The 25,078-nt window shown below is 36.0% G+C and overlaps 4 protein-coding genes across 6 annotated transcripts; 2 read left to right on the top strand and 2 right to left on the bottom strand.

The window, feature by feature from the left end:
• Positions 1 to 31: 31 nt before the first annotated feature.
• LOC116028851 (endoglucanase 11-like) lies at positions 32 to 4,283 on the top strand. Its single transcript, XM_031270686.1, has 4 exons — positions 32 to 587; positions 691 to 891; positions 1,785 to 2,039; positions 3,470 to 4,283. The coding sequence occupies exons 1-4, from the start codon at positions 117 to 119 to the stop codon at positions 4,115 to 4,117; spliced, it is 1,575 nt and encodes a 524-aa protein (XP_031126546.1). The 5' UTR covers positions 32 to 116; the 3' UTR covers positions 4,118 to 4,283.
• Positions 4,284 to 6,949: 2,666 nt separating this feature from the next.
• Positions 6,950 to 11,770, bottom strand: LOC116030644 (chromatin remodeling protein EBS-like). Of its 2 annotated transcripts, none has more exons than XM_031272953.1 (6): positions 11,614 to 11,770; positions 11,333 to 11,446; positions 10,344 to 10,686; positions 10,165 to 10,233; positions 7,855 to 7,981; positions 6,950 to 7,434 (listed from the first exon to the last, which is right to left on the bottom strand). In XM_031272953.1, exons 2-6 carry the CDS (start codon positions 11,403 to 11,405, stop codon positions 7,402 to 7,404), a joined length of 645 nt encoding a protein of 214 aa, XP_031128813.1. In that variant the 5' UTR covers positions 11,406 to 11,446; positions 11,614 to 11,770; the 3' UTR covers positions 6,950 to 7,401. The 2 variants fall into 2 exon arrangements, with proteins under 2 accessions (XP_031128813.1, XP_031128814.1); XM_031272954.1 differs by having other exon boundaries at positions 11,553 to 11,688.
• Positions 11,771 to 13,222: 1,452 nt separating this feature from the next.
• Positions 13,223 to 18,132, top strand: LOC116029238 (serine/threonine protein phosphatase 2A 59 kDa regulatory subunit B' gamma isoform-like). The gene is made up of 2 exons (XM_031271144.1): positions 13,223 to 14,959; positions 17,381 to 18,132. Exons 1-2 carry the CDS (start codon positions 13,694 to 13,696, stop codon positions 17,789 to 17,791), a joined length of 1,677 nt encoding a protein of 558 aa, XP_031127004.1. The 5' UTR covers positions 13,223 to 13,693; the 3' UTR covers positions 17,792 to 18,132.
• Positions 18,133 to 18,259: 127 nt separating this feature from the next.
• Positions 18,260 to 20,138, bottom strand: LOC116029239. 2 transcript variants are annotated; one of them, XM_031271146.1, is made up of 2 exons: positions 20,010 to 20,138; positions 18,260 to 18,856 (listed from the first exon to the last, which is right to left on the bottom strand). In XM_031271146.1, the coding sequence occupies exon 2, from the start codon at positions 18,831 to 18,833 to the stop codon at positions 18,411 to 18,413; it is 423 nt and encodes a 140-aa protein (XP_031127006.1). In that variant the 5' UTR covers positions 18,834 to 18,856; positions 20,010 to 20,138; the 3' UTR covers positions 18,260 to 18,410. The 2 variants fall into 2 exon arrangements, with proteins under 2 accessions (XP_031127006.1, XP_031127005.1); XM_031271145.1 differs by having other exon boundaries at positions 18,260 to 18,852.
• Between the last annotated feature and the right edge of the window lie 4,940 nt (positions 20,139 to 25,078).

Raw genomic sequence — 25,078 nt, 5'->3', positions numbered from 1 at the left:
GGTCCCTTTAATAAACTTTATGAACCAAGCCTGTCCATTGCTCTTCTCTCTCTCTCTAAACTTTTAGTCCTTCGATTCAAATTCACTCCTAAAAGGTGTTTAGGAGCAGAAGGCGAATGGCTATGGTGAAGATGAAGAGGAAGGAGAGGAATCAGGCCCCACATTATCTCCATTTCTCCGAATTTCTCAGACTCTTCTCTGTTTTCCTGTCTGTCTCTCCAGTTCTCGCCGCCGGCGAGCCCAATTTCGACTACGCCGACGCCCTCTCCAAGTCTCTGCTATATTTTGAGGCGCAGAGGTCCGGCCGGCTGCCGTACAACCAGAGAGTGACGTGGCGTCACAATTCCGGCCTGACCGACGGCCTGGAACAGAATGTGGACTTGGTCGGCGGGTACTACGACGCCGGCGACCATGTGAAGTTTGGATTGCCGATGGCGTTCACGGCGACAATGCTGTCGTGGGGAGTGATCGAGTACGGCGCGGAGATTGCGGGTGCAGGGGAACTGGAGCACGCGCTTGAAGCTATAAAATGGGGCACTGATTACTTCATCAAAGCGCATACTAGCCCTAATGTGTTATGGGCTGAGGTATAACGATTAACGAACATTCCTGAAATTTCGCTTTCTATTCGCTTTTATACATACTTTTTTGCCGATAGATAAAGGGGATAAAATGGTGACATTTTTGCAGGTCGGCGATGGCGACACTGATCACTACTGCTGGCAGCGGGCGGAGGACATGACGACGTCCCGGCGAGCTTTCAAGATCGACGAGAATAATCCGGGGTCGGATCTCGCCGGAGAGACAGCTGCCGCCATGGCCGCCGCCTCGATCGTGTTCCGCAAAACTAATCCGCATTATTCTCACCTCTTGTTGCACCATGCCCAGCAGGTACTCACTAAATTAAAATTTTAATTTCATTATCACAAACTACAAAGTACTACCAAAACTCTTCTTTACCAAAATTGACAAAACAATTTCCTATCGAGAATTGATATTTTCCTCTTAATTTTCAAGGAAATTAATTTTCTTGTCTTTTGGTCTAGTGATGCCCCGAAAGGGTGGTCATGTGTTCGAGTTCCGGTGGAAACGATATCAACTCTTTGAGCAAGTAGTTATGAATAGACATTATATTTTAACCGAGTCTAAAATATTTAAAAAATTTTATTTTAAATTTCAATGCTCAAGAAATAAAAATAATCATGCTAAAAATATTTAAGATTGGTAGAAAGTTGAATTAAGCCATAATTATGTCATTTTATGACAAGATTGGTAACCGACATGAAATCTAATTGCCCCGTAAATGCGCATGAAAAGAACCTTTTACGACCACAATCATCGCAACATTATCGACTGGTCTTACTCGTCCACGAGTCCACCGATTGTTAGCTCCTTCGTTGAAATGATATTGACCTGTAGACGTCAAGATTATGAATTAAATGAAATTAAAATTTTTATTAATCATGAGAAAATAATTAAACCTTTTTGTTTACATACCGCATTACACAACTTCATTAAATATATGATATTTTTGTGCATGATATCGTGAAAGTGATTTACTTGTTTCCTCGATAATTGGATTTGATTAGAATATGTGGGAGCTCGCACAAGCTTAGTTCAGTGGTCAGTATATAATATATTTGAGAGAAAAATCAAATTTGAAAGTTGGCATTTAATTCTTTCTACTTAATTATTGAGTTATCGTTATTTCTATCATTTTATATGTCCTGTCAGGCAATATCAGATATTGCAAAATATTAATGTGTGTGGATGTTCACGCGCAGTTGTTCGAGTTTGGGGAGAAGTATAGGGGGAAGTATGATAGCAGCGTGGGAGTGGCGAAAAACTACTATGCATCGTTGAGTGGGTATGGGGACGAGTTATTGTGGGCAGCGATGTGGCTATACAGAGCCACCGACAACGAAGAGTATTTGGAGTATGCAATAAAGCAGGGTCACTCCTTTGGTGGCACCACCTGGGCCATTACTGAGTTCAGCTGGGACGTTAAATATGCTGGCCTTCAAATTATTGCTTCCCAGGTAAATTCAAATTTTTTATTTTTAAAATATCAATCTCTCTCTCTCTCTCTATTATGGTCTTCATTTTCAAATATGACTGCGGCATGGCAGTATCGTACCACCATATGCTCCGTGAAACTGGAAAAGTTTAAATTAGTTGTTGAGTTGAGTGAATAGTACAACTGTTCCTATCATTTAGGAGAGGTAAATTGATCACATTAACACTATTTGTATGGAAAGTTCTAGACTTTCATTTAGTTGTTGAGTCGAGTGAGTAGTGTAATTGGGGGCAAATGTAATTACTGTTTATATCATATAAAAAAGGTAAATTAGATTAAGAAGATCTGAACATTTTGGACTTTCATTAAGAATAATTTCAGGTACAATTAGACTGATTGATATGTCTAGGAGTCTAGGACTAGGGTAATAGTGTAATACTTTCCGTTTCTTTGGATGAGAATAAAGAGTAAAGTTAGGGAATAGAAGTTTGAAAATGAATTAAGTAAAATAAAACCGTGATTAAAGGGCGTTTTGTTCCCCTCCCTCCAAAAATAAAATAAAAAGCTAATTCTAAAGTCCGCCGACGTTGCTCTCCGTCAAATCTGCTTTTTCTCTTTCAGTCAAATTCGAAATTATAATCCCACTTTATGTTAGTAGCACTTTTAGCTTATTATATTCTATAAAAAAAAATAATTAAGGCTGTAGTATAACGTGGCTGATGAAGTATGCGTAAATTAAGGTATCGAATTTGCATAAAATCACACTGCATGGCTGCAACCAGGCACGTGCTTTCATACCGTACCTTGACAGCCTTTAAAAGAGACCCATCAAATTCTCCATACCATTAAACATTTAAACCCAATATTTTTTAGTGAAAAGGAAAAACTTACAATCATTATGATATTGTGTATGGGATAAATTTAGTCCGTGAAAGATCACCATGAGTTAAACTAGTTTAAATTGTCTGTTGAATTTAAAAGTGTGAACTTGAACTTGTAATTTTATAATTATAAAGTTAATGTCTGAACATTCTAAAGTTATCTCTGGATTTAGTTTTTGCAATTTATTCTCAAAAAAGTTGAATCTTCAATTCTAGTGACCCACGTTCTGGCGGTAACTCAGCTATTATGCACGAAAGAGTTTTTCTGGTGTCTCTTTTTAAACTTCACCCATATAATTAATTGAGCTGCCCGTGCGGGCTGACTTGGTTTTTGTAATTGATGATATTATTGATAGATTTTTAAAAATGTAAGTAGATCTAGTGGGAGCAGGGTCTTAATTGATATGACAAGGAGTGGCTAGAACCACATGGTACGTTCATAAGGGGACCCCCAATATACTGGGAATTAACATTACTCACACCATATGTTCTCCAACGTTGTGGCAAGGGATAAATATGATAGTTATTCTTATTGTTTTTTTGTTTTTTTTTACATGTTTGGCAATTACAGCTGCTCCGAGAAGGAAGGCACCGGAACCACAACCACCGAGACGTTCTGGAGCAGTACCGGTCCAAAGCCGAGCACTACGTGTGCTCGTGCCTGAACAAGAACAACGCCGGCGGCAACGTTCAACGCACTCCGGCCGGCCTCCTATACGTCCGCCAATGGAACAACATGCAGTACGTCTCGTCGGCGGCGTTCCTACTAACTTTATACTCGGATCTCCTCAAGAGCTCCGGCGAAAAGCTGACGTGTCCCGTCGGAGAAGTCGACCGCGACGAGATTCTCGGGTTCGTGAGATCGCAGGTGGACTATATACTGGGCTCTAATCCGAATAACATTAGCTATCTTGTGGGCTTCGGCCCAAATTACCCAAAGCGGGTCCACCACAGAGGCGCATCCATCGTGTCGTTCAGAGAGAACCAGGGTTTTATCGGGTGCACTCAGGGGTATGATAATTGGTACGGCCGCAACGCGCCCAACCCGAACGTGCTTTATGGGGCGTTGGTTGGCGGGCCCGGCCGGCTAGATAACTTTGAGGATCGGAGAGGGAATTATATGCAGACTGAGGCGTGTACATACAACACCGCACCGCTCGTCGGCGTTTTTGCAAAGTTGAATTTCTTGAACAATCATAGCTTAATTGCCTCAATCTAAAAATAGAAAAAAAAAGAGGCAATATACTTATAAAAAATACTCGAATATGGATGGCATATGGTAATATATCAAATCAATATTCAACATTTCAACTCGTCATTAGTAACATCTCAAAGTGAGTGACTCCTTGTGCGCACAGTAAGCAAATGTATAGCTTTTGTGATTAGCTAAGTTACTATGATTACATCTTCTCAAATATTTTGTCGGGGCAGGGTGTAGGAAGCCTTAAGGTTGGGGACTTAAGGATTCAACCTTTTGAGAATAACAATTATAAATATATTTTCATGCCATTAGTCTTGTGTTCAAATGGCATGTAATAGTTCTTCCATACGAGAGGTCACGAGATCGAGCCTCTCCCGAGATAATACTAACTCTTTGTGTTTCAACAGGTTCATAAGACTCTAAATTTAATAGAGTTAGTTGTATTAAATATATATATATATTTGTTTTTTTCCATCACTTTCTATCCCATTAACATTGAAAACTTAAAATTAAGATGTCTAATGTATCAAAGTAAAATTAAAAAAGCACATTTAATACTTTCATAAGAATTAATATGTTATATTTTTCTAAAGTAGTAGAAAGGCATATAACACATGTAGTTTGGGGAGGGTGGTGGGTGTGTCGGTGGGGAAAGCCATGTGAATAAAATCTTGAAAAGTGGCTCAATCAGTAATGCAATCACTGATGGGATGAGTTCATCTTTCCACCATAGAATGTATAGATGGTTGGGAACCTGTCAAATATATGCTTTCTGTCACCATTTTAATAAACAACGTGAAAGCGTGATTTCTGCACATTTTTTACGCAATTGTGCCAATAAAATAGTTCATATAACATTTTTAAAATCTCAAATGTGAATGAACTATCACAACCCTGAAAAAAATAGAATCATTTAATTCCCACCAAACTTTATCCTTTTGGAAAGGCAAATTATTGCATGGACCATGGTCCACACAGCTGTGTGGACCAAAAATAAAAACTACATTATTTTTATACTGAAGATACATTATTTTTTACTGTAGGTACATTATTTGACAGTATATATCAAATAATGTACCTTCAATACAAAAATAACGTACCCTAAAATAATGTACCTACAGTATAAAAATAATGTACTTTTTATTTTTGGTCCACACAGCTGTGTGGACCATGGTCCATGCAATAATGATTGTTTTGGAAATTCTCAAATTTAATTTAATTATTTGGATCAAATAATATCAAATTATTAAAAAAATTTCAAAATTACACAACCCACATATATTCTTGATGGGTCAAAATCAAGTCAAACCCACTAATTAGACAACCCAATTAATACAAACGGTCTAGTCCAACTCAATTAAATATTCTACCATCTTGGACCAAACAGTCCAACATCCAAGTATTCTTAAATAAGTAATTAGACCAATTAAATATTTGTTAGGCAATAAATATTGGTCTAATTAAAGTAATTAATTTGATGTCCAAGTATCCATAAAGGCCCAACAACACATAAATCAGTCCATTTAAAATTTCAATGCTTACAAAATAGTTAATTTCATTTTAAATTATATAATTATTGACATATTGTTAATTTCAATCACAAGTTTTAAAATTATCAATTTAGTATCTTTAACTATTAAATTTTTCTCAATTTCAGTCCTCCGGTCAAATTATTGATTAAAACTCACCAAAAATTTTAATAACTAAAATAATGAAGGTAGTTTATTCATTTTGCATCTCTTTTCTTCCCCTATCATTTATTTGCCCGCTGCAAATTCGGCGGAGAAGAAGAGACAACCTCCGTTAGACTCGTGGACTGATCCCTACAGTACAGAGGTAGTGTCGGGTCCATGGCGGTTGTTGGCGAGGATGAAGTTGACGAACTGGCGAAGGGGCTTGGTGTCATCGTCGTCAGACATGAGGGTGTGGAACATCTTCTTCGAAACCCTCCTCTTCCAAGCTCACTTCAACTTCTGTTCCTTTCTAGGCGCTAGTATAGCAGCCTATAGCCTATACTTGTTCATTTATATTTCATTTTGCATTAAATTCAACTATATTATGGAGGGTTGTCTCTTCTTCTCCGGCGAATTTGCAGCAAAATTGAGGGAGAAAAGAGATACAAAATGACTAAAATACCCTTCAGCAATGGGAGAGTAATGTATATCCTAAATGCGTGATTTTGTGGGGTCTAGTGGCTCATTAAATAACAAATATGTTTTTATTTTTTTTTTATTTTATATTTTGCGTGTAAATTACAGAGCTCAAAATTGATTTTTGTATCCCGTGTGTAAATTATACAACTTTTTAGAATTTGATTTGTAGTGCGTGCACTGTTTGTGCAGTGAAGGTGCAATATTGTGATCACAGGTCGGACGTGCAGTGTTGGTGTGGATTTATGCGGTGTTTGGTATGAATTGCTCAATTATATTTCAATTACGTCGTTCGGTCGGAGGAAATTATAATTCGGTGGTGGAGAAGGGCAAAATTTGTTCAATGTAAAGACAATTTTGTCTCTCACCTAATACCCTTTGTCTTTTATTATTATTATTATTATTATTATTATTATTATTGTTACTACTACTAGTCTACTATTACAAAAAGACATTTTAATCATTCCGTCACTTCTTACATTTTAATTCCCTATATTTCTATTCCTGCATACTGTAATTTCAATTCCTACTTTATTATTTTTTCACCGAATTACAACTTTTTCCCCTTCTAATTCCCTCCTCCCAACCAAACGCCCCGTTAGTGTTATTTCTGTTTATTTTTTTTTGGTCTACAGAGAAGACAAATTTTCTCGCCCCAGAACCACCACACTTCAACCTGACATGATAGTAAAAAGATAAATTACAATAACTCATCCATCCATTAAGTAAAAGAACCAATGTCTGATACCCACAAAGAATCCATCACATTAGGTGTAATTCTTACACTGCAGCTGATCAACTGTTAAAACTCGACATTTATATCTTCTTGCTCACAATCTACCACCCAAAACCCATCTTCTTGCTCACAATCTACCACCCAAAACCCAATCGGATTCTAAAGTCTCCAGCTATTATATTATCCTTTTTAGGTCACAACATGGCAGAGAACTGGAGTTTTATCAGTTTGCTACCATCTCAGTCTAGTACACACACAACATACATAATTACAAAACTAGTACACAAAATTAAGCAAAAGTTACTAGTTGGTTGAAAAGCTCAGCATCATCAGCACTGTACAATTTTACAACACAACAACAATGCTGAGCTTTGGGAAAGAAAAACCTTCCTGGCACCCCCACCGCTGCACAAAGCTCAACCAGTTCTCTTTCGGCGCTTTGTCTCCCCCTAGCATGAAACAATAGATGAAATAAAGAGCGCAAATAATGAAGAGTTAGAAGCATGAGATTCTCAACAAATTTAGTTTCTCATTCACTTTTTTTAACTCAAGTCCAGTCGGTGCAAGCGAGCAAACAGTGGCATATGATTTATCTCCACTGTTTCAGCTCTCATTCTCAACAAAAGAAATGCTTTATAGTTTATAACTATTTGTGTCTCGAATACATGTATGACACCCTATTTATATATATGTGGGCTTGGCTTATCACTGAAACAGCACTAGGGATAGGACTTGACAAACAGCACGCAAGGTAGTAAAAAAATGAATACAAAAACTAACATTATTCCACCAATTAAATTAAAATTTTACTGTAAAGTTTTGGCTTCTCAAAAGAGATGCTGATGAACATAAGAGAAAACTGCACTCACCTCCCGCGGTACACGAAATGAGTCCATTTGCTCTTTAGCCTCCTCTTCACCTGAGCAGTCTGAACACACAAAATGCTCTAACTTCTTTATTTCATCAATGGTCATCCCCATACAGGAAGGATGAAACCTGCAATTTTATTAATTGTACTAAATGTGAGAAGAGAAAACAAAAGTGCATCTGCTATTCTTCTCAATTAGGTAGAAAAGAACTCTATAGTCATGAAACTTGGACTTTAAAGATACAATATATGACTCCGTAACCGTAATAAAATTGCAATAGATTCTAACTTTCCAAAAAAAAATTAAAAAATTCGCATGAGATCTCAAATCTTCTTTCCAGAAAAGGTACAGTCTCCTATTCTATTCTTTTAACTTTGTAAAGGAGTCATGTATTTCTAACGGATGCCTAATGGATATGCAATTCATTTCTGAATTAGGATCCCTTAAAACCAGCAGTCCCCACTCCCCACCTAGTGTATCTGCTCCAAAGCATCTCAGCCATTAGAAGTTTCTCATTTTTAAATTTGACCTAGAGACTTGGGGAGGATGGAGAAAATAGTTCGACCAATTGTCTACCAATAAATTTGTTAGTATAAATGTAGACTATTAAATTGGTAATCGCAATGCAAAATCTAGTTAAGTGATATAGCACTGGAAACCTAATAAGACTGTAACCCCATACAGCAGGACAATCTAAGTGAGTAGATGACAGTATCTTTAAAGAACCATATCATTATGTAATTGCAAGCAACAATTTAGTTATGTAATATAACATTGGAAATCTAAGAAGAATTTTATCCCACGTATCAAGATAAACTAAGTCAGAAGCAAGACATTTAGCACCAGGGCTCTTATTTGGTTTTAAACACACTTGATTTTTTTCCAAGTTAATTCTTGTTTTCCATTCACCTCAAAACTAGATCCCTACAAGCTTTAGTTTTCATCAGTTAAAACAGCAAGTATTGATCCATAACAGTTCTCATGGTGGCACTTCACTGATATAGCTTAGGTAATAATTGAGAATCCGTGCTGAAAGATCTCACATGTACATAACCATTTTGATGCTATATAATATACACTAGGGGCAGTACTTGGCTCAACTAAAGTCTATTTCTATTCATATAATTGTAGAACTCAATGTTCAAACAAACATAGACCTATATTTTAGGATGAGTAGTAATTTTCTACATGGTTGACACAGAGAACAGCTATTTCCTTTTAGCCACATTGTTAACTACAAGTAGCTATGGACATTGCTCTTCCATATGATACAACGTTCTAAGATTCTTATGGAAGAAGATGGGGATCTAAAAAGAACACTACTATGAAAGGAAAACAACTTTCATTCTGATAAATTGGTTAGTTGTATTAATCATTGATGCAATTAAGGTAAACAACAATTAATTTCTAATCATTATTATAACAAAAAAGATAGTCACACAGTTCCATGAATACTCTCAATCTCCCATAACTTATTTCAGGAAATCTTCAGCAGAAACTGTCAATTCAAAGAATAATGAGGGGTAAAGAGGGGGGTGAGCTTTCCTAGGTTCTTCTAGTTTTTATGACCATTTAGAGTTAGTGGGTATGATCATAGGTGCTTAATGGGTCAATTGGCTTGGTTATGGACTAGCCAAGATAGGTTGAGTAACAAATAGATACATCCATTTAAACATTATTAGGTCATTAATATATTAATTTCTATTAACTTTCAATTTTTATTATTATTACCATTAGCAGCAGCTGCTGCTTCTACAACTACTACCAACAGTAGTAGTAGTAGTAGTAATAGAAAAGTTAATGGACTTGGTATAAATGGGTTATAAGTTGGTTATTGATGGTTTTATATAGACCCAACTATTTTTTTGTTTTTGTTTTTTTTTTTTTGGGTACATATGATGGGAACAAGGGAGATGGGATGACTTAGGTTTATTGCCTGGAAAGGGAAATCACTAGTCATCAAGCTACACCATAAACCCCGCATAAACCTATCTATCATTAAACTCGATTAAGTCATTAATTAAGCGGATGGCCCTATTTATTACTCAACTCACCTAGAGACAACCGGCTCATTCAGCACCATTAGGCATGACATGATAAGCTTCCTCTTTATTTTTAATTAATTAAACTGCATTTTGTTCTTAGAATGGTTTGACATTGAACTATCAATTTTTCCCTAATTCCTTTCACAAGCAATGAATGCCTAGCTATCAGAATTGCTTAACCAATCTAACCTGTAAGCCCACAGGTAAAGGAGCAACTGGAATTCAAACATGTAAAGAGATGAAATAATAGAGACAAAGCACATACCAGTCTGTGCATCCTTCACACTGAACCATGAGATCATCAGGATTATAGGGCATTTCACACTTGCAATACCTTCAGAAAGACAAAAGATTAGTCACTGCAGTAGGCAAGTAATATTGCTCAAATTCCAATTATTGTAACTAATTCTAAATAGTTATATAGAAAAAGGAAGAGAAACTCACACAGCAACACGGTCAGGAGTAAACCCTCCAGTGGCAGTTTTGTACTCAAATCGACTGAAGTAATCCTCAGCGCCCACATTATCCAGCTTGGTATAGTTCTTAAAAGAATGCACAATGCACTTTCCTTCAATTGTCTGTGCACTTTGTAAATCATAGTGGTCTGACAAGAATAGTTCCTTGGCCCCATGAAACTGTCTGCGGCCACCCTTTGATTCCTCAGGTCGGTAGTACCACCGCACTCGTACCTTCACATTGTTCCGGTGGTCAGCTTCAATCTTCTCAACTCGTGCCACGTATGGGAGATTATTTGAATCTGATGGTCTCATTAAGACACAATCACCGGCTGCAAAGAAGTATCGTACATTTTAGCTAATAATATTCAAAAGTCATTTGGAGTAAAATACAATCTACTTATCTACAATATATGCAAAAGAAGCCATGCCAGCTTACATACCAAGCAACAACACATGATGCATATGGAAAATAAGATTCATTACTGGAAACAAGAAGCAAATGCAAGCATACATATGGACCATATGTATGCACATAGCATACTTATATTTATCCATAGCTTTCCCATTAATGCCTTGAGTAACTAAGATCACATAAATAACTTTCTTTTTAAAATGGAAGCTTTTCATCTTTAGGTAAGAACATATCAGTGTGTTAACATAGCTCAAGTGCACACATATCCATATAGCTCGGCTCAAGTAACTAAATAATCAACAAAAATAAACAACACAATAAATTCTAGCACAACAACAGGAAAATTCACTGCTAATCCTAAAAATCAAACATCCACAATCAGAAATTCGACAAAATTTTCGAAGATTGAGGAGAAAGCAAATGACCTAGAGTCCAAGTAACATTTTTTAATCAAATTTTAGGTACACCAAATCTGTAAAAGAAATCGCACATAGCTTTTAAGACCAAAATTCAAAATTTACAGGGAGAGAGATAAAAAAGAGGAGAGAAGAAATTTTCATTACGCCTGACGACTTTGTTGGTGCCCTTGACTGTGTACGAATCGAGATCCTTCTTCCCGGGTTTGGTCTTCGCCATTAAACCTCCTACACTTTCTGGACAGTAGCTCGGTCTCAGCACTGAAAGAAATCCCAAAACAACTCGTTAGAGGTACATATATACATCTAGGGAGAGAATGGGTGCTGGAATTTCTAGAGAGAGAAAGCTATCAGGTGATGAGAGTACAGTAAGACTGAAACGGAAATGGAGAATAGAACTTCCAATTGGGCGCAGAGAAGCAGAATACCTAGCTGGAGAAATGGGGAAAGAGAAGGTTAGGGAGGACTGAGGAGAGGGTTTCGCCCGTCCGTATACGGAAGGGACAGTGAAGAAGAAGCTGAGTGTAGCGTATGGTACTCCACTACTCCGTATATTATACCTCTATTCGGACAAGTAGAGAGCATCTGGAAATTTCTTTTCACTTTATTGCTCAAGAAAAATATTACTCTACTCTCAAACTCTATGTCAATTTTTATTTTCTCTCACTAAATTTTGATGTTGAAATAAAATAATTAATCATCACTTGTCACATCAAGAAGTATAAATAAGGAATACATGTAGTAGAACTCATTGCTCAATATTTATGATTTGAATTTGTTTCATTTTGGTTTTTGGATTATTAGATTATTTTCATAGTTTGTCAATTATCATGTAGTGTGATGTCATTCTGATTACCACTTAAAATGGTGGTCATAAGTTTGAACCTCAATGGTGGGTGCTTAGATTTTTTTTAAGTATATATCAGATACTACCTTGTAACGAATAATGAGTATGGTAAATATGACTGGGAATTCAATTATTTTTTAGAAGTTTTTACAGGTGTGACTATGAAGGATAAAATGGAAAAGGAGGGAAAAAGGCAGGAAAAAACAAAATAAAATATGAAAACGGGTTTTTTTTAAATGGTAAAACATGTTAATTTACGTGCCAACTGGGCGCTTATTTTACAGCACACACGAGTATAAATTGTGATTCTTAAATTTTGGTGGGTCCCACCATTATGATAAAAGCCCTTTGTTTTGCGGAGAACCCCAAACGTTCTCTTTCTTCTCCTTCCCTTTTTTACGCTAGCATTGTCATTGTCAAAAACTGTGAAAAATCAACTAATGGGGATGACCTAATTGGCACATAAAAGATCACAAAAAAACTCTATGTCCGACGGTGGAAATCATGGATTACACCGAAAATTTTGAAGATGCTCTAAACATCTCACATGTATTGATTTTATTAGAGAGAGTAAAAAAAAAAAAATTTAAGTTTTTTTTTTTTTTTTTTGCGTAAAAAAAAGAGAGTAAATCAAAGTGTTTCACATCAACAAAAAGAAAAGAAAGTAACAAAAAGAAAATTATGCATAATATTACTCTTACTTGTATTACCACATAATTATATACTCCACGTCTCCACTCCTCTATCTAACATTCTAACTCTCAGTTACCGAATCTACATTCATCACAATTAACATTTGCTTTATCCATCATTGTTTGTCAATAGTATTACCATAAGCAACATTTGTTACTTCAACAACTTTAGTAACTTATCACATGTCTTTTATTTATATAAAGAACATCAAAACTTAAATTTCAAATAATTGTATACTTTATAAATTGAAAAGTGATGGCACATGAACAAATTTTATATTTTCCATATAAAATAAATAGAAGATGAAATTTGGAAAATTAAAGATAAAAAATAGAAAAATAGAAATTGCAACTAACCAAAATGCTATTTGTGCGCAATTTTCAAATAAAAAGACAAAAGAATACACAAGTAAAATATGAATACCTCATTATATCCGCATAAAATAAAATATAAAATATATGGGGTTATGGACTATGGTGGGTAATTATCTAATATTTTATGCTCAAACATAACAAAGGAAACTTTCCCCTTTAGGCTACAATCTTTGATTCTTTTCCCTCTCTTACGCACACAGAATTCCAAAATCAGATCCGACTACTATTTTTCAATCTCCAAACATTTAATAAAATTAGGGTTTTCTGACAAATTCCAAGGCCCAATTATATCTCCCGTTTCTTAAATATCGCTGAAACGGGAGAAAACCAAGTAGCGAAAACCGTAATTCTTCTGACACAAAGCTTGAATTTACTTACAGTGCTTCTTCGAGGTATGGCCTTGTAATCTTGCTTTGTTCTAATTTCTGCAAAATACTTTGTTGTGTCGCCATAGCTGGACTCCCCTTGAGAATGTATTCGTTCTGGCTTCCTATTTCAAGTTGAAAGGTGGGAACTTTTAGTCACTCTGGTCTCTGTTATAATTTAGGGTTTCTGTGATTCCGTTAGTCAGGTTTAGGTTGGGTTTTGTCGGATATGATTAAGCAGATATTCGGCAAGCTTCCTAGGAAGCCCTCGTCTAAATCATCGTCTTATGGTGACACGAATAACAGTGAGGTTTCAGCATTATCATCAGCTAATGTGAATTCAAACAGCTATGGTATTGTTGCTAATGGAAACAACTCAAAGGGTAATGCAAATTTGGGTAAATCCGCAAATTCGAGTAGTTCTGCTCCCGCTCGGTCTGCTAGTAATGGGAATTATGCCACATTGAAGTCAAATCAGGGGAAGAAGATGGGGCATGATGCTCAAATGGGTCCTGTTGCTGTGAACTTAGTGTCTCCTTATGAGGCCCTTCCAAGCTTTAGAGATGTTCCGAACTCTGAAAAGCAGAATCTTCTGGTTAAGAAGTTGAATATGTGTTGTGTGGTATTCGATTTCAGTGACCCTACAAAGAATCTGAAGGAGAAGGATGTAAAGAGGCAGACATTGCTTGAACTGGTTGACTATATCTCATCTGTAAATTCAAAGTTCAATGAGGTTACAATGCAGGAAATTACGAAGATGGTGGCTGCCAATTTATTTAGGACGTTTCACTCACCTAATCTTGATAATAAGCTACCGGATTTGTTTGACCCAGAAGAGGAGGAACCTGCTATGGAACCCATGTGGCCCCATATTCAGATTGTCTATGAGATACTTTTGAGATTTGTGGCTTCATCTGAGATGGATGCTAAGCTTGCAAAAAGATACATTGACCATTCATTTGTTTTGAGATTGCTTGACCTCTTTGACTCAGAAGACCAAAGAGAGAGGGAGTACTTGAAGACAATTCTTCACCGTATATACGGGAAGTTCATGGTGCATAGGCCTTTTATCAGGAAAGCTATCAATCATATCTTTTATCGCTTTATTTTTGAGACTGAGAAACATAATGGGATTGCAGAGCTACTTGAAATTTTGGGCAGTATAATCAATGGATTTGCCTTGCCCCTCAAGGAAGAGCACAAACTCTTCCTTGTGCGAGCATTAATTCCTCTTCACAAACCTAAATGTGTATCCATCTACCACCCACAACTTTCTTATTGCATTACCCAGTTCGTGGAGAAAGACTACAAGTTGGCTGACACTGTGATTAGAGGTCTTTTGAAGTATTGGCCTTTAACTAATAGTGGCAAGGAGGTAATGTTTCTTGGTGAGTTGGAGGAAGTTCTTGAAGCAACCCAGGATGCTGAATTTCAACGTTGCATGGTCCCTCTCGTACGACAGATTGGTCGCTGCCTCAGCAGCTCACACTTTCAGGTACAACCTTCAGCCATTGCTTGCCCCATTTATTCTAGCTTCATTCCTCAGTTCCAGCCTGAACTTATATTCTCCAATCTAACCTATCAACTTCCCGCACTTAACAATGAGGGCATTCTCTCTCTCTCTCTCTCCTTTCTCTTGTCCCTTTTAGTTAATTAGACTTACCCTTTACTTGGAGTTTTTTCTGTGAACTGTGATGGGAGAAATGATAATTGTAAATCAGTTAATAATCATTTAATCTAGTTTGCAATGTGCTAGCTTTTCATTGGAAATCAGTTAATAATAAACCAGAAAGGTATTGCGCTGTGTACACATCTTTTAAATTTCTATGGACCTGAGTATTGTGTTTGCTTTAGAAGTAACTTTTTAATTAGCCTCTCTATAAATTTTGAATTTCTGAGTTCTTTGTTGCAAGTTAGAAAAATAATTATCATCTGTGCTTTTATAGTCTATTTTGTATGTTTCACAAATTCTAAAAAAAAATTCAATACTTCTCGGGGATAGGTCAAAAGGGAAAAAAAAAAGACTGACTATTAAAAGAAGGAAAAAAAAAACGCTAGATTTCCACCTCACCCATTAATATAAGCTTTTGTGGTAAGTGGTTACTGGCGTCCCAATTCCCATCAACTTTACTCATGAGACTTTTTATTATCAATGGTAACTGGTAACTGGAATAATATTTTGACAGTTGTGAAGGAATCATTAGTTATAAAAATGTAATTTAGCCTTCAGCCCTTCACAACTGCCTACAGAGGCCAGTGCTGCATCACCTTCACTGATTGCCGTTATTTGAGGCATTTTGAGCAACCCCACACTCACTTTCCTTATCACCACCTGTTGCTAAATCCAGTGCCATCTTCATTCTGATCAGCTCTCTTGTTGCCTCTCTGTATTATTTCCAAGGTTGCAAAAATCGCTAGGCGTTCCTCGGGCGCGTAAGCTTTTTTTTTTTTTTTTTTTAAATAATTAAATTTAATTTTTGTTTAAAGACATGATAATTATAATTATTTAATACTTTAATAGTTAATACTAAAATATTAAATATTAACCTAAAAAACATCTATAATTGTAAATTGTATAAAGATTTAAAGAACCAAAACACAATTCGTCAATTCCACAAAGTCACAACTCACAAAGTATCAATATTAGAGTAGTTGATTTCATTTTATTATTATTATTATTTTTTTATAAATTACATTTTTTGGGTTTGCGACTGATTTGAATGATTTAGGGTTATTTCGCTCAAACCCATGTTGTTTTGAGTGAAATAACCCATTAAAAAAAAACGGAACAATAGCTAACCGGCCGCCTAGTCCTCCGCGGCCTAGTCGGCACCTAGAACACCGATTACGGTGAAAATCTAGGCGGCCGGCCGGCACTTAGGCGCGATTTTGCAACCATGATTATTTCCTATTATCTACCACAACTTCTCTAGTTTCATTGGCTACTCATTCTACTCTAAGGATTAATGGATGCTGCAGAACCTGGAAGGAAGTTGCATTTCATTGTAGTTTGGAATTGAATGGTTTGGAGTATTTAATGAGATCAAAATTTCTGCGTTGGTTTAGTATTAGGCTTTTGTCTGGTTTTAGGGTTCTCTTGTCCCATGTCTTTATCAGTACTTTTATTCAGATGCATCCATGTGGTTTAGTTCCTTTTGGCGGCTAAATTTCTGAAAGAGTGAAAGTGAAAAGTTTCCTTTTCAAAGATAGACGATAGATTGGTTAAATTATCACCATCTTGCTATGTAGTTCCATCACATCTAACAGCTTCTTAAGATGAGGCTGATCCATGTATTTAACTGGGTGTCCAAACCTCGAAGAAGCATGAGTTTCATATGCTAGGCCAATAGAAAATAATCAACTAGCAGATAATAACTAACTTAATGGTCATTTTTCTTGCACACACAAAAAAGGTGAATCCATAATTCTTCTCTTCAGATAAGTTGAGCCTCAAGTTTGGGGAGACTAATACACATACATCCATACATATTTTGTGTGTGTGTGTGTGTGAGATGTTTTTCATTTTTATCAATATCAACATGTATGTCAAAGGCTGGTTTTGTAGTTTGTTTGGATTTTTGCCAAAATTTCTTCATTATGAAGTAATTAAAAAAAAGAACAATGATTTTTTTCCCTTGTGTCTAAAAGAAAAGGATGCCCAAATAGGTCTTTGAAATTCACTAGGGACATCTTTAAACCATCAAAGAACAATGATTTCTTTCCTTCCAGATCAGCCAAAACAAGCAGCTACTTGCCTACGTCCCATATTTCACCTTTCTTTCCCAATCAATTTCAAAAGCCAAGTTGTAATTAGTTTGAACTTTGTTGAGATAAGTACTTTGTATTCTTTGATACTTTGTTTTGCTTTGTTTTTTATTTCCCTCTCTCAGATAGTTAAGGCATTTGAAACGTGCAGGTGGCAGAACGTGCATTATTCATATGGAATAATGATCATATAAGAAATCTGATTCTTCAGAACCGTGAAGTGATATTACCCATTGTTTTTCCGTACTTGGAGAGAAACACCAGGGGTCATTGGAATCAAGCTGTTCAAAGCCTGACTTTGAATGTAAGGAAGATCTTCGCAGATGCCGATCCGATGCTGTTTGAGCAGTGTTTATCAAGTTTTGAAGAGGATGAAAACAGAAAGGAGGAGAGACAGAAGAGGCGGGAATCAACCTGGAAGCAATTAGAAAATGTAGCAGCATCCAATGCTGTGAGCAACGAAGGTGTCCTCGTTGCTAGGTTTGCCTCTTCCGTCGCTATTGCCACCAGCAGTAATCCACCACGGACACCTGTGGCAGCCGAGGACAGCACGCCCCACTGACTCCAAATTAAGCATTTCAAGCGAGTCGTAGAACCGGAGATTTTGACCCCAAGAACCGTAATGCGTTACTTGGCGCCAACATCCCCGGAAGCAGAGGGACAATGAAGAATGAAGATTAAGGTCAGCTTCTGCTGATACCAAGTTGCTTGTCTTGTAATTTCCTCTGATTGTTATTTTGGGTTGGGGGAGGGTGGGGGCTGGTTCATTGCCGGCCATAGGCTTCTGTACCATAAAAACAATCCCTAATTTCTCTTGTGATCTCTACCTTGATAAATATTATTCGGTTTTGTGACAAAACAAATATTCCTTTCTCTGTATTTCAGCTTTATTTCATTTCTCCATTATCTGCTCATGCAAAAGATCAAATCAGGAACTTGGTTAAAATTTCGATTATTCTAATTATGCCAGTTTTTTTTTTTTTTTTTTTACATCCAAGCCAATTATTAACAAAAGCTCTGCTGCACAAGATGGTAAGTAAAAGTTCACAACTGAATGCACAAGATTCCCAAGTTCCAAATCATATTTGGAGAGACAATAATATCTAGCACCTAGGAGTAACATTAACAGTAATATAAAGTCTTACATGAGAATAAATAAGACAAATCGCATATGGCGTTCACTAGTCATCGCCATATGCTCGAAAGCTATAGCGTTCTTGGTAGAAGCCATTGAAGTAGAGATCAGCCTCGAACCATTTGGGATAGCGAACCAAGTCACCAGCAACAAAACACATATGGCGTTCACTCCCATCAGGCACCACTTTTACCTCTCCTTCTTCGATATAGACCAACTGATCCACATGCCAGTCCCAAGGAAGCTTGCATTCGCCTGTCTTCCACATTGACCATCGTGAAACACCAAGCTCCTGTAATCTTTCTTTTGACACATTCCTCTCAACGCGGATATTGTACAACTCTTCCATTGGTTTCTCTATCCTCATTGCCCGAACACCCAGGGATCTTCTAGAGGATTTATGATTTGGGTTGCGGCAGTTAATGGTATTGAAGCTACTCAAAGTTGGATTTATCACAAAACTTGCCATCTCTTGCAGTTTGATCTGCCTAGCTAGCACGAGAAAAAACAGAGATTCACCCACACAATTTCTTCAGCAGACAAATATTTCTATTGGTCCAATATCATGCAAGATCATAGAATAAGAACATAAGAACCCCAGATATACAATTGGTTCAGTTGAATGCAAGATCATAGAACAAAAACACAAATGCACACTTTTAGGATATGATGCATCATTCATAAACAGAAGCAAAACAAATATTACTCATGTTCTTTAAAGTTTTCTGATTCTCCTCCCAAAAGAAATTTAGCAGAAACCACTTCAGCTCAACCAATGTCATGATGCCACTCCCCCAAGGACAGGATTTTCACCTAGTGTTCTAAATTACTCTTGTTTGAAGCATTCTCTATCAAATTATCCATTTGGCTCCACATGATACTAAGTAATCAAAGGAAAAGATCATTCATTGAACCAACTCCCCAATTATATTCTTCCATTGCAAATACATCATCTGTTTAGAAACATTCTTTTGAGTTGGCTTGGTACATATTTTGAACCACAAGAGAGGAACTTTCATGTGCCTTCCTAAGAATAATCTCAGTACAAAAGTATGTATGATAGCATAGATCCATAGACAGTAGTTGTTGAGCATATAATATATAAACTTAAATATAAGCTTATATTTTTAGTTGAGACAGAGCACATGCCAGCCAACCTCGTGCAAGAGGTTATGGGTTCGAATATCTGCGCCACTCAATAAAAAGAGACAATAGTCTACGTGTTGCTTGGAGACACATGAGGGGCGTGTTGGGCATATAATATATACATAAATGGGCAGTCAAATTATGAGATAGTAACCGCATGAATGCTTAAAAAAACACTTCGAAAGAAATTCAGAAGTGTGAAAACTGTTTCCTCTAACCAAGTGTGCTTTCTACCTCTTTAGAAACCAACCCATTTTATGCTATTTTGAATCCTTCAGAGAGCCCTAACCATTTTAACAGAAGGATTCATCAACGCATTCAAGAATTTGTACAAATATTTGTAAATTACACCAGAATTTGCACCTAATTTCAATCCAAACTTAGTCCCATAAGCAGAAGTATCTCGAACAGAGCAGATGTTCAATTCAATACAAAGAAAACTGGTACGAAATTCTAAATTCTTACACGAGAACATGTACGAAGAAGTAGAATTGCTTACCCTTTTCAATTCTTGATGAAATGGCTTCAGATTTTGAGCAGACCCGAGTGAAATACGGGTCTTAAACCCTGAGACTTGCAGAGGTTTATCTACACTTCTACAGGAAGCGTGAGTTGATAAAATAACCTCTTTGGTGCCTACTGCCAGCGACAAAATTCTCTCTATTTTATTTAGAGAATTGTTTTCTCCAACAAAATAAAATAAAACAAAAATTATTTTGTGAATTTGTGTATAATTTCACATTTCACTTTTTGAATAAATAATTAAATATCAATAGTATTAAAGGTTAATAACCCAATAGATTAAACTATTTTTGTGGATAATAATTTTGGGAGAATCTGAGTTTGATTCTTACAAGTCAAGGTCAGCTCTCGTGCCTCTTGGAGAGAGTAGGTATTAGTCAGGTAGATCGGGTTCGATTCATTCATTATTTTGGCTGGAGCGTGGGAGATGACACAAAGTCTACATACAATTAGATCGTTCATATACTAACTTTGTTATTAGGGATTGTCAGGTTCATACGCTAGCCTCGGGCTGCCCATTCAAAGTCTACATACAATCGGATCGTTCATATACTAACTTTGTTATTCTTTTAATGAGATTGATTTGATTTTTCTCAAAAAAAAAATATTTAATATACTCTCTATATTTTTTGAAAGCCAAAAACTAATCAAATTGCATTAACGAATTAAGTCAACTGAACAATACATGAAACTAGTAAATCCGTTCAGTGTATTAAATCATCAGGTTGAGAACTCGCGACATTGGCTAAAGCGTGAGGGAACAAATTCGTTGATCGTCTTTGCATAGATTTTGGTTGTGTCTTTAGAAATGACCAAGGCCACTTTGTTGCAGCAAAAGGAACTCATTGGCGGTGAGTTTTCACTTTTAGAGAAGGCCGTAGTGATTAGAGAAACTCTCAGTTGGCTCAAGCCCCTCAACTTCGACAATATTCACATTGAAACCGATTCACTTCAAGTAGTTCAATGCCTTAACTCTACTAGGGGTGATTCTTCTTTTCATTTGATTCTTAAGGGATATAAATTAAAAACCTTATGAGTGATTTTGCTCAATTGTTTTTACTAGGCAGCCCACCGTTGGCTAAGCAGTCTGTTTCTAGATGATTTGGAGTGACTTTCATAGTTTCATACCCTCCCCATCCTTTGTAATGTCTTACCCTCGCTCCCTCTAAGACATCCTCTGTAATGTCTTATCCTCGCTCCCTCAGACACCCTCTGTAATGTCTTATCCTCTTATTTGAATTAATGTTACCGTTTATTTGTCAAAAAAAAGGAGAATATTTTTCAATCTCGATTTGAGAGAGTAAAACAAATTAAAGCACACTTATGCATCAGTGCAACTACAATTGGGAAGAAAAGGTGTGAGGGAGTGAGGCCAAATAAGGCTCCCAAATACAGCAATGATATAATTCTTATTCATTCATTCTTTAATTAATTTGCAGGTGTATGTGAAAGCTAAGGTAAGGGTGGTGGGATGTATTCTTTAAGTGCATGGTGGTTGCATGAAGTAATGGGTATTTACACCCATTTAAATTTTGGGTCCCTGTGTACATTCCTTATTACAGCTAATAACACCTATTTATTCCACTCCCAATACCATCAGGCCATTGGATCGAAAACACTGCACACTATTATTTCATCCTTTTCTTTTTTTTTTTTAAATAATTAAATTTCATTAATTTTTCTGAGACTTCACAGAGACTAATTATTACAAACTTCAGTTGGATATATCTCTGCAGGATAAAACCGTAAGTGGGAATAGAGGTTTTCCCACTCAATATAATAATGTGACTATTGAGCAGAAATGGAGCACAAACTAAATAAAGATAACTTTTTCCTTTTCACTTTTTTTTTTTTTTTTAAATCACCAAAAACTTATGCAAAATCATAATAATACAAATAAATAAATAATGAAGACTTTCACAGGATATGGTGCTATTTATCTTTAAAGAACATAAAGGATACAATAGATAGGTAAATACTGCAAACGAAGAAAATCATTTCTCACAAAGTGAAATTAGTAGTTTGAACATTTTATTTCCCAAATACATGAGAATAATCAAACAAAAACTATATAAAAATAAAGCAAACTTAGCTTGCTTTCCTCTAGAAATATATATGTAGTCATGCATGTAGACACAAGCTAAGTAAATTAAGGTTGGTTTGGTTTTACTGGCCCGTTCTGTATTTACAACATCTCTACTGATAAAGATGATGACAGTTTACCCACTGAACACCCTCAAAGTGACTGTGAATTTTTTTATCACCGGGAAAAAAGAAAAAGAAAAAGAAAAAGATGAAGATGGTGAAACAAAACTTATATATCTTGAAACAAATTTTGAGTCACCAATTCAACATTCTAGTATCTCGATCAAGTAAACAACATACAACAAAACCAATCAAATGTATAACGAATCTTCCGGCCTGTTACCTAGCTACGACGACCAAACATGATTCCAAGGTAGCGCGTATAGTAGAGTAGCTATTATTATCTCTTGTTGTGGAGTGGATTAGGGCCGGTGGGGACTCTTCTCTTTTCGGACTCGAAATCTCTGGCGGCCGGAGCACTAGCACGAGGATGAAAGAGCTGCTGCACGCTCCGAGGGGATGAGGGGCCGGCGAGGGGCGGCGGGTGGTGGCGGGCGGCATGGATTCTTGGGGAGCTGGTTAGGAGGAGAGCAATGAGGAAGGAGATGTGAAAGCGATGCATGTTTTGCAGGGTTATGAGGAAGAAGAGAATATTATGTTATTTGAGTAAGACGCTAAGGCAAATAAAGGTGGTGGGCATTTACTATGGTTTTATATATATGGACATGTTATTATGTATATATGGTTGGTTGGTCCATGTCTTGTGTTGTTGTTGTTGTACTTTGGTCATAGTCTCCGCCTGCGATCATCACAACATTTTTCAAAATCTTCGCCCATTGGATCTCACACCCCCGCCCTTGTGGGAAATGGGGAGCATTATATTACTTCTTTTTCTTTCTTTTTTTTGGCACCATTGGATCCATGGTGATGATGTGTATATCAAGTTCTCATGAATGGATGACTCAGATTATACTTTGATTTATGAGAAAGTTCACAACCAGTACAATACATCACTACTTTAATATATATTCCAAGTGAATCTTGTCTTGTGAAGTCGGGCAAAAAATCACAATGAGGTAAACCAATCAAGATGACTCAACTTTCACAAAGAATCAAACTTTGAACATTATAATTACTAAGTCAATTGTTCAACCAACTCGGTTGGAGTTGTCCCAACTCAAATTATACTCATATAATATGGAAGCAAGTATTGATAGTATCTATTATAGCTCAAATAACATATACATAATTGTACTTCTTACAAAAAGCATTGATTATACGGGTAATAATTCCGTAAGTAAATAAAATCAAATAAGAATAGCGATTATATATTGTACCTATATTAAACTAATGCATATTATGAACTATTTCTTTTTTAAATATAATGTTTGTCATATAATATTGTAGAAATTTTGATTTTGTATACACAAAAGGCTAAGGTTAATAAATTATATTGTTATTTTACACCACAAGACAATTATGCAAAATATATTACAATCAATTAATACATAAACATAGTAATTATTAATAATAATTTATTCAAATAAACAACATTAAATACCTTTATGTCAAGGGACTAAGATATTTTATTCGACATTACTTTCAATAAAAATCTTACAAACTCAACAAAGCATTCATATTCAATTATACGGGTAATACATGTAAAAAATATCGTTATCAAATACAGAGTAATATAAACATTAGAATTTAAATGGAAAATAACAAGTGGGATCTCAACCCGTTTAAATGGGCTAAATTTAAATAATAAAAAAATTATATAGGGGGAGTAATTGGGACGGTTGGGAGTGGTGGTGGGAATCACAATTTAATTGGGACGGTGACATTTGACAATGAAAGGGAGGCATAGCTTATTAACTTGGAGTGGAAGTGAACTGATGAGACTTTGAACTCTTGAAAGGACCAAAATGCCATTCAACTCTGAATATTAAGCAGTGTTTATGATTGGGTTAGTTTAGGGCGTTAAATGACCAAACGCATGCTAAGGGTATCACCGCCATAAGATAATAAAGTCAAAGTCAAATGCCGACGCACTCATTAGTCAGGTGAGTACAGGAAGAGTCTCGTAGGCGCATAAGCGATAGACCACGAGATTTTTTATTTTTGTTTATTTTTCCTAATATTCATTACAATGACCTTATGGTCCATGGACAATTAATTATTATTATTTTTTTAAATTTAGTTCTTACTTTTGGTTATCATATACTCCGTATTAATATATCACAAAAATTTATGTAAGACTTTGAATTTTTTATTTTTGTACTTTAAAATATGGATTAGTGTTTTTAGATTTTTGTTTTGTTCATATTGATACTTTGAATGTCATTATATTAGGATTAATTGCTTTGATTTTTTATTTTTGTATTTTTAAAATTTTTATTTCTATTATAAAACTATACATAATTAAACTTCAATATTGGCAATGATTTCTATTCTACCATACTACCAAACAAGGCAAACATGCAAGATACTTTTACCAAAACTCATTAACATTACAAGTATTTAATTCTCATTCCGATTTCGATATTTATGTGCAAACCAAACACACCCTGAGTTATTAGTTTTTTTTTTTTTTGGTTTTTTTTTTTTTTTAAATTCCTATGAGATAAGTAAATGATTTACGATTAAGTTTTAAAGTTTACTTGAACGATTATGTTTAGCTAGAGAGAGGTGCTAAAGAATATTTGGATTTGATTAGTCGATTTAGAGAGTGTGATTATGAACATACGAAATGTCGAAATGTGAGAAGAGATGGTAAAGAGGAGTTAATATATACTCCGTATTTGTTTTTAGCCTGTAGCCAATTGATTGTAAACAAATGAGTTTGAGGTGTTTTAATTTTCACACATTCAAAAAAGAGGACAAATGTGCGAACCGTTTGTCTTAGTTTGAGGTAGCTATCAGCCTATCAAGCTAGAACTAACCCCCCCCCCCCCCCCCCCC

This window comes from Ipomoea triloba, chromosome 9 (genome assembly GCF_003576645.1).
Source record: "Ipomoea triloba cultivar NCNSP0323 chromosome 9, ASM357664v1".
Taxonomy (NCBI): Eukaryota; Viridiplantae; Streptophyta; class Magnoliopsida; order Solanales; family Convolvulaceae; genus Ipomoea; species Ipomoea triloba.
This window is presented reverse-complemented; position numbering and strand designations above follow the sequence as displayed.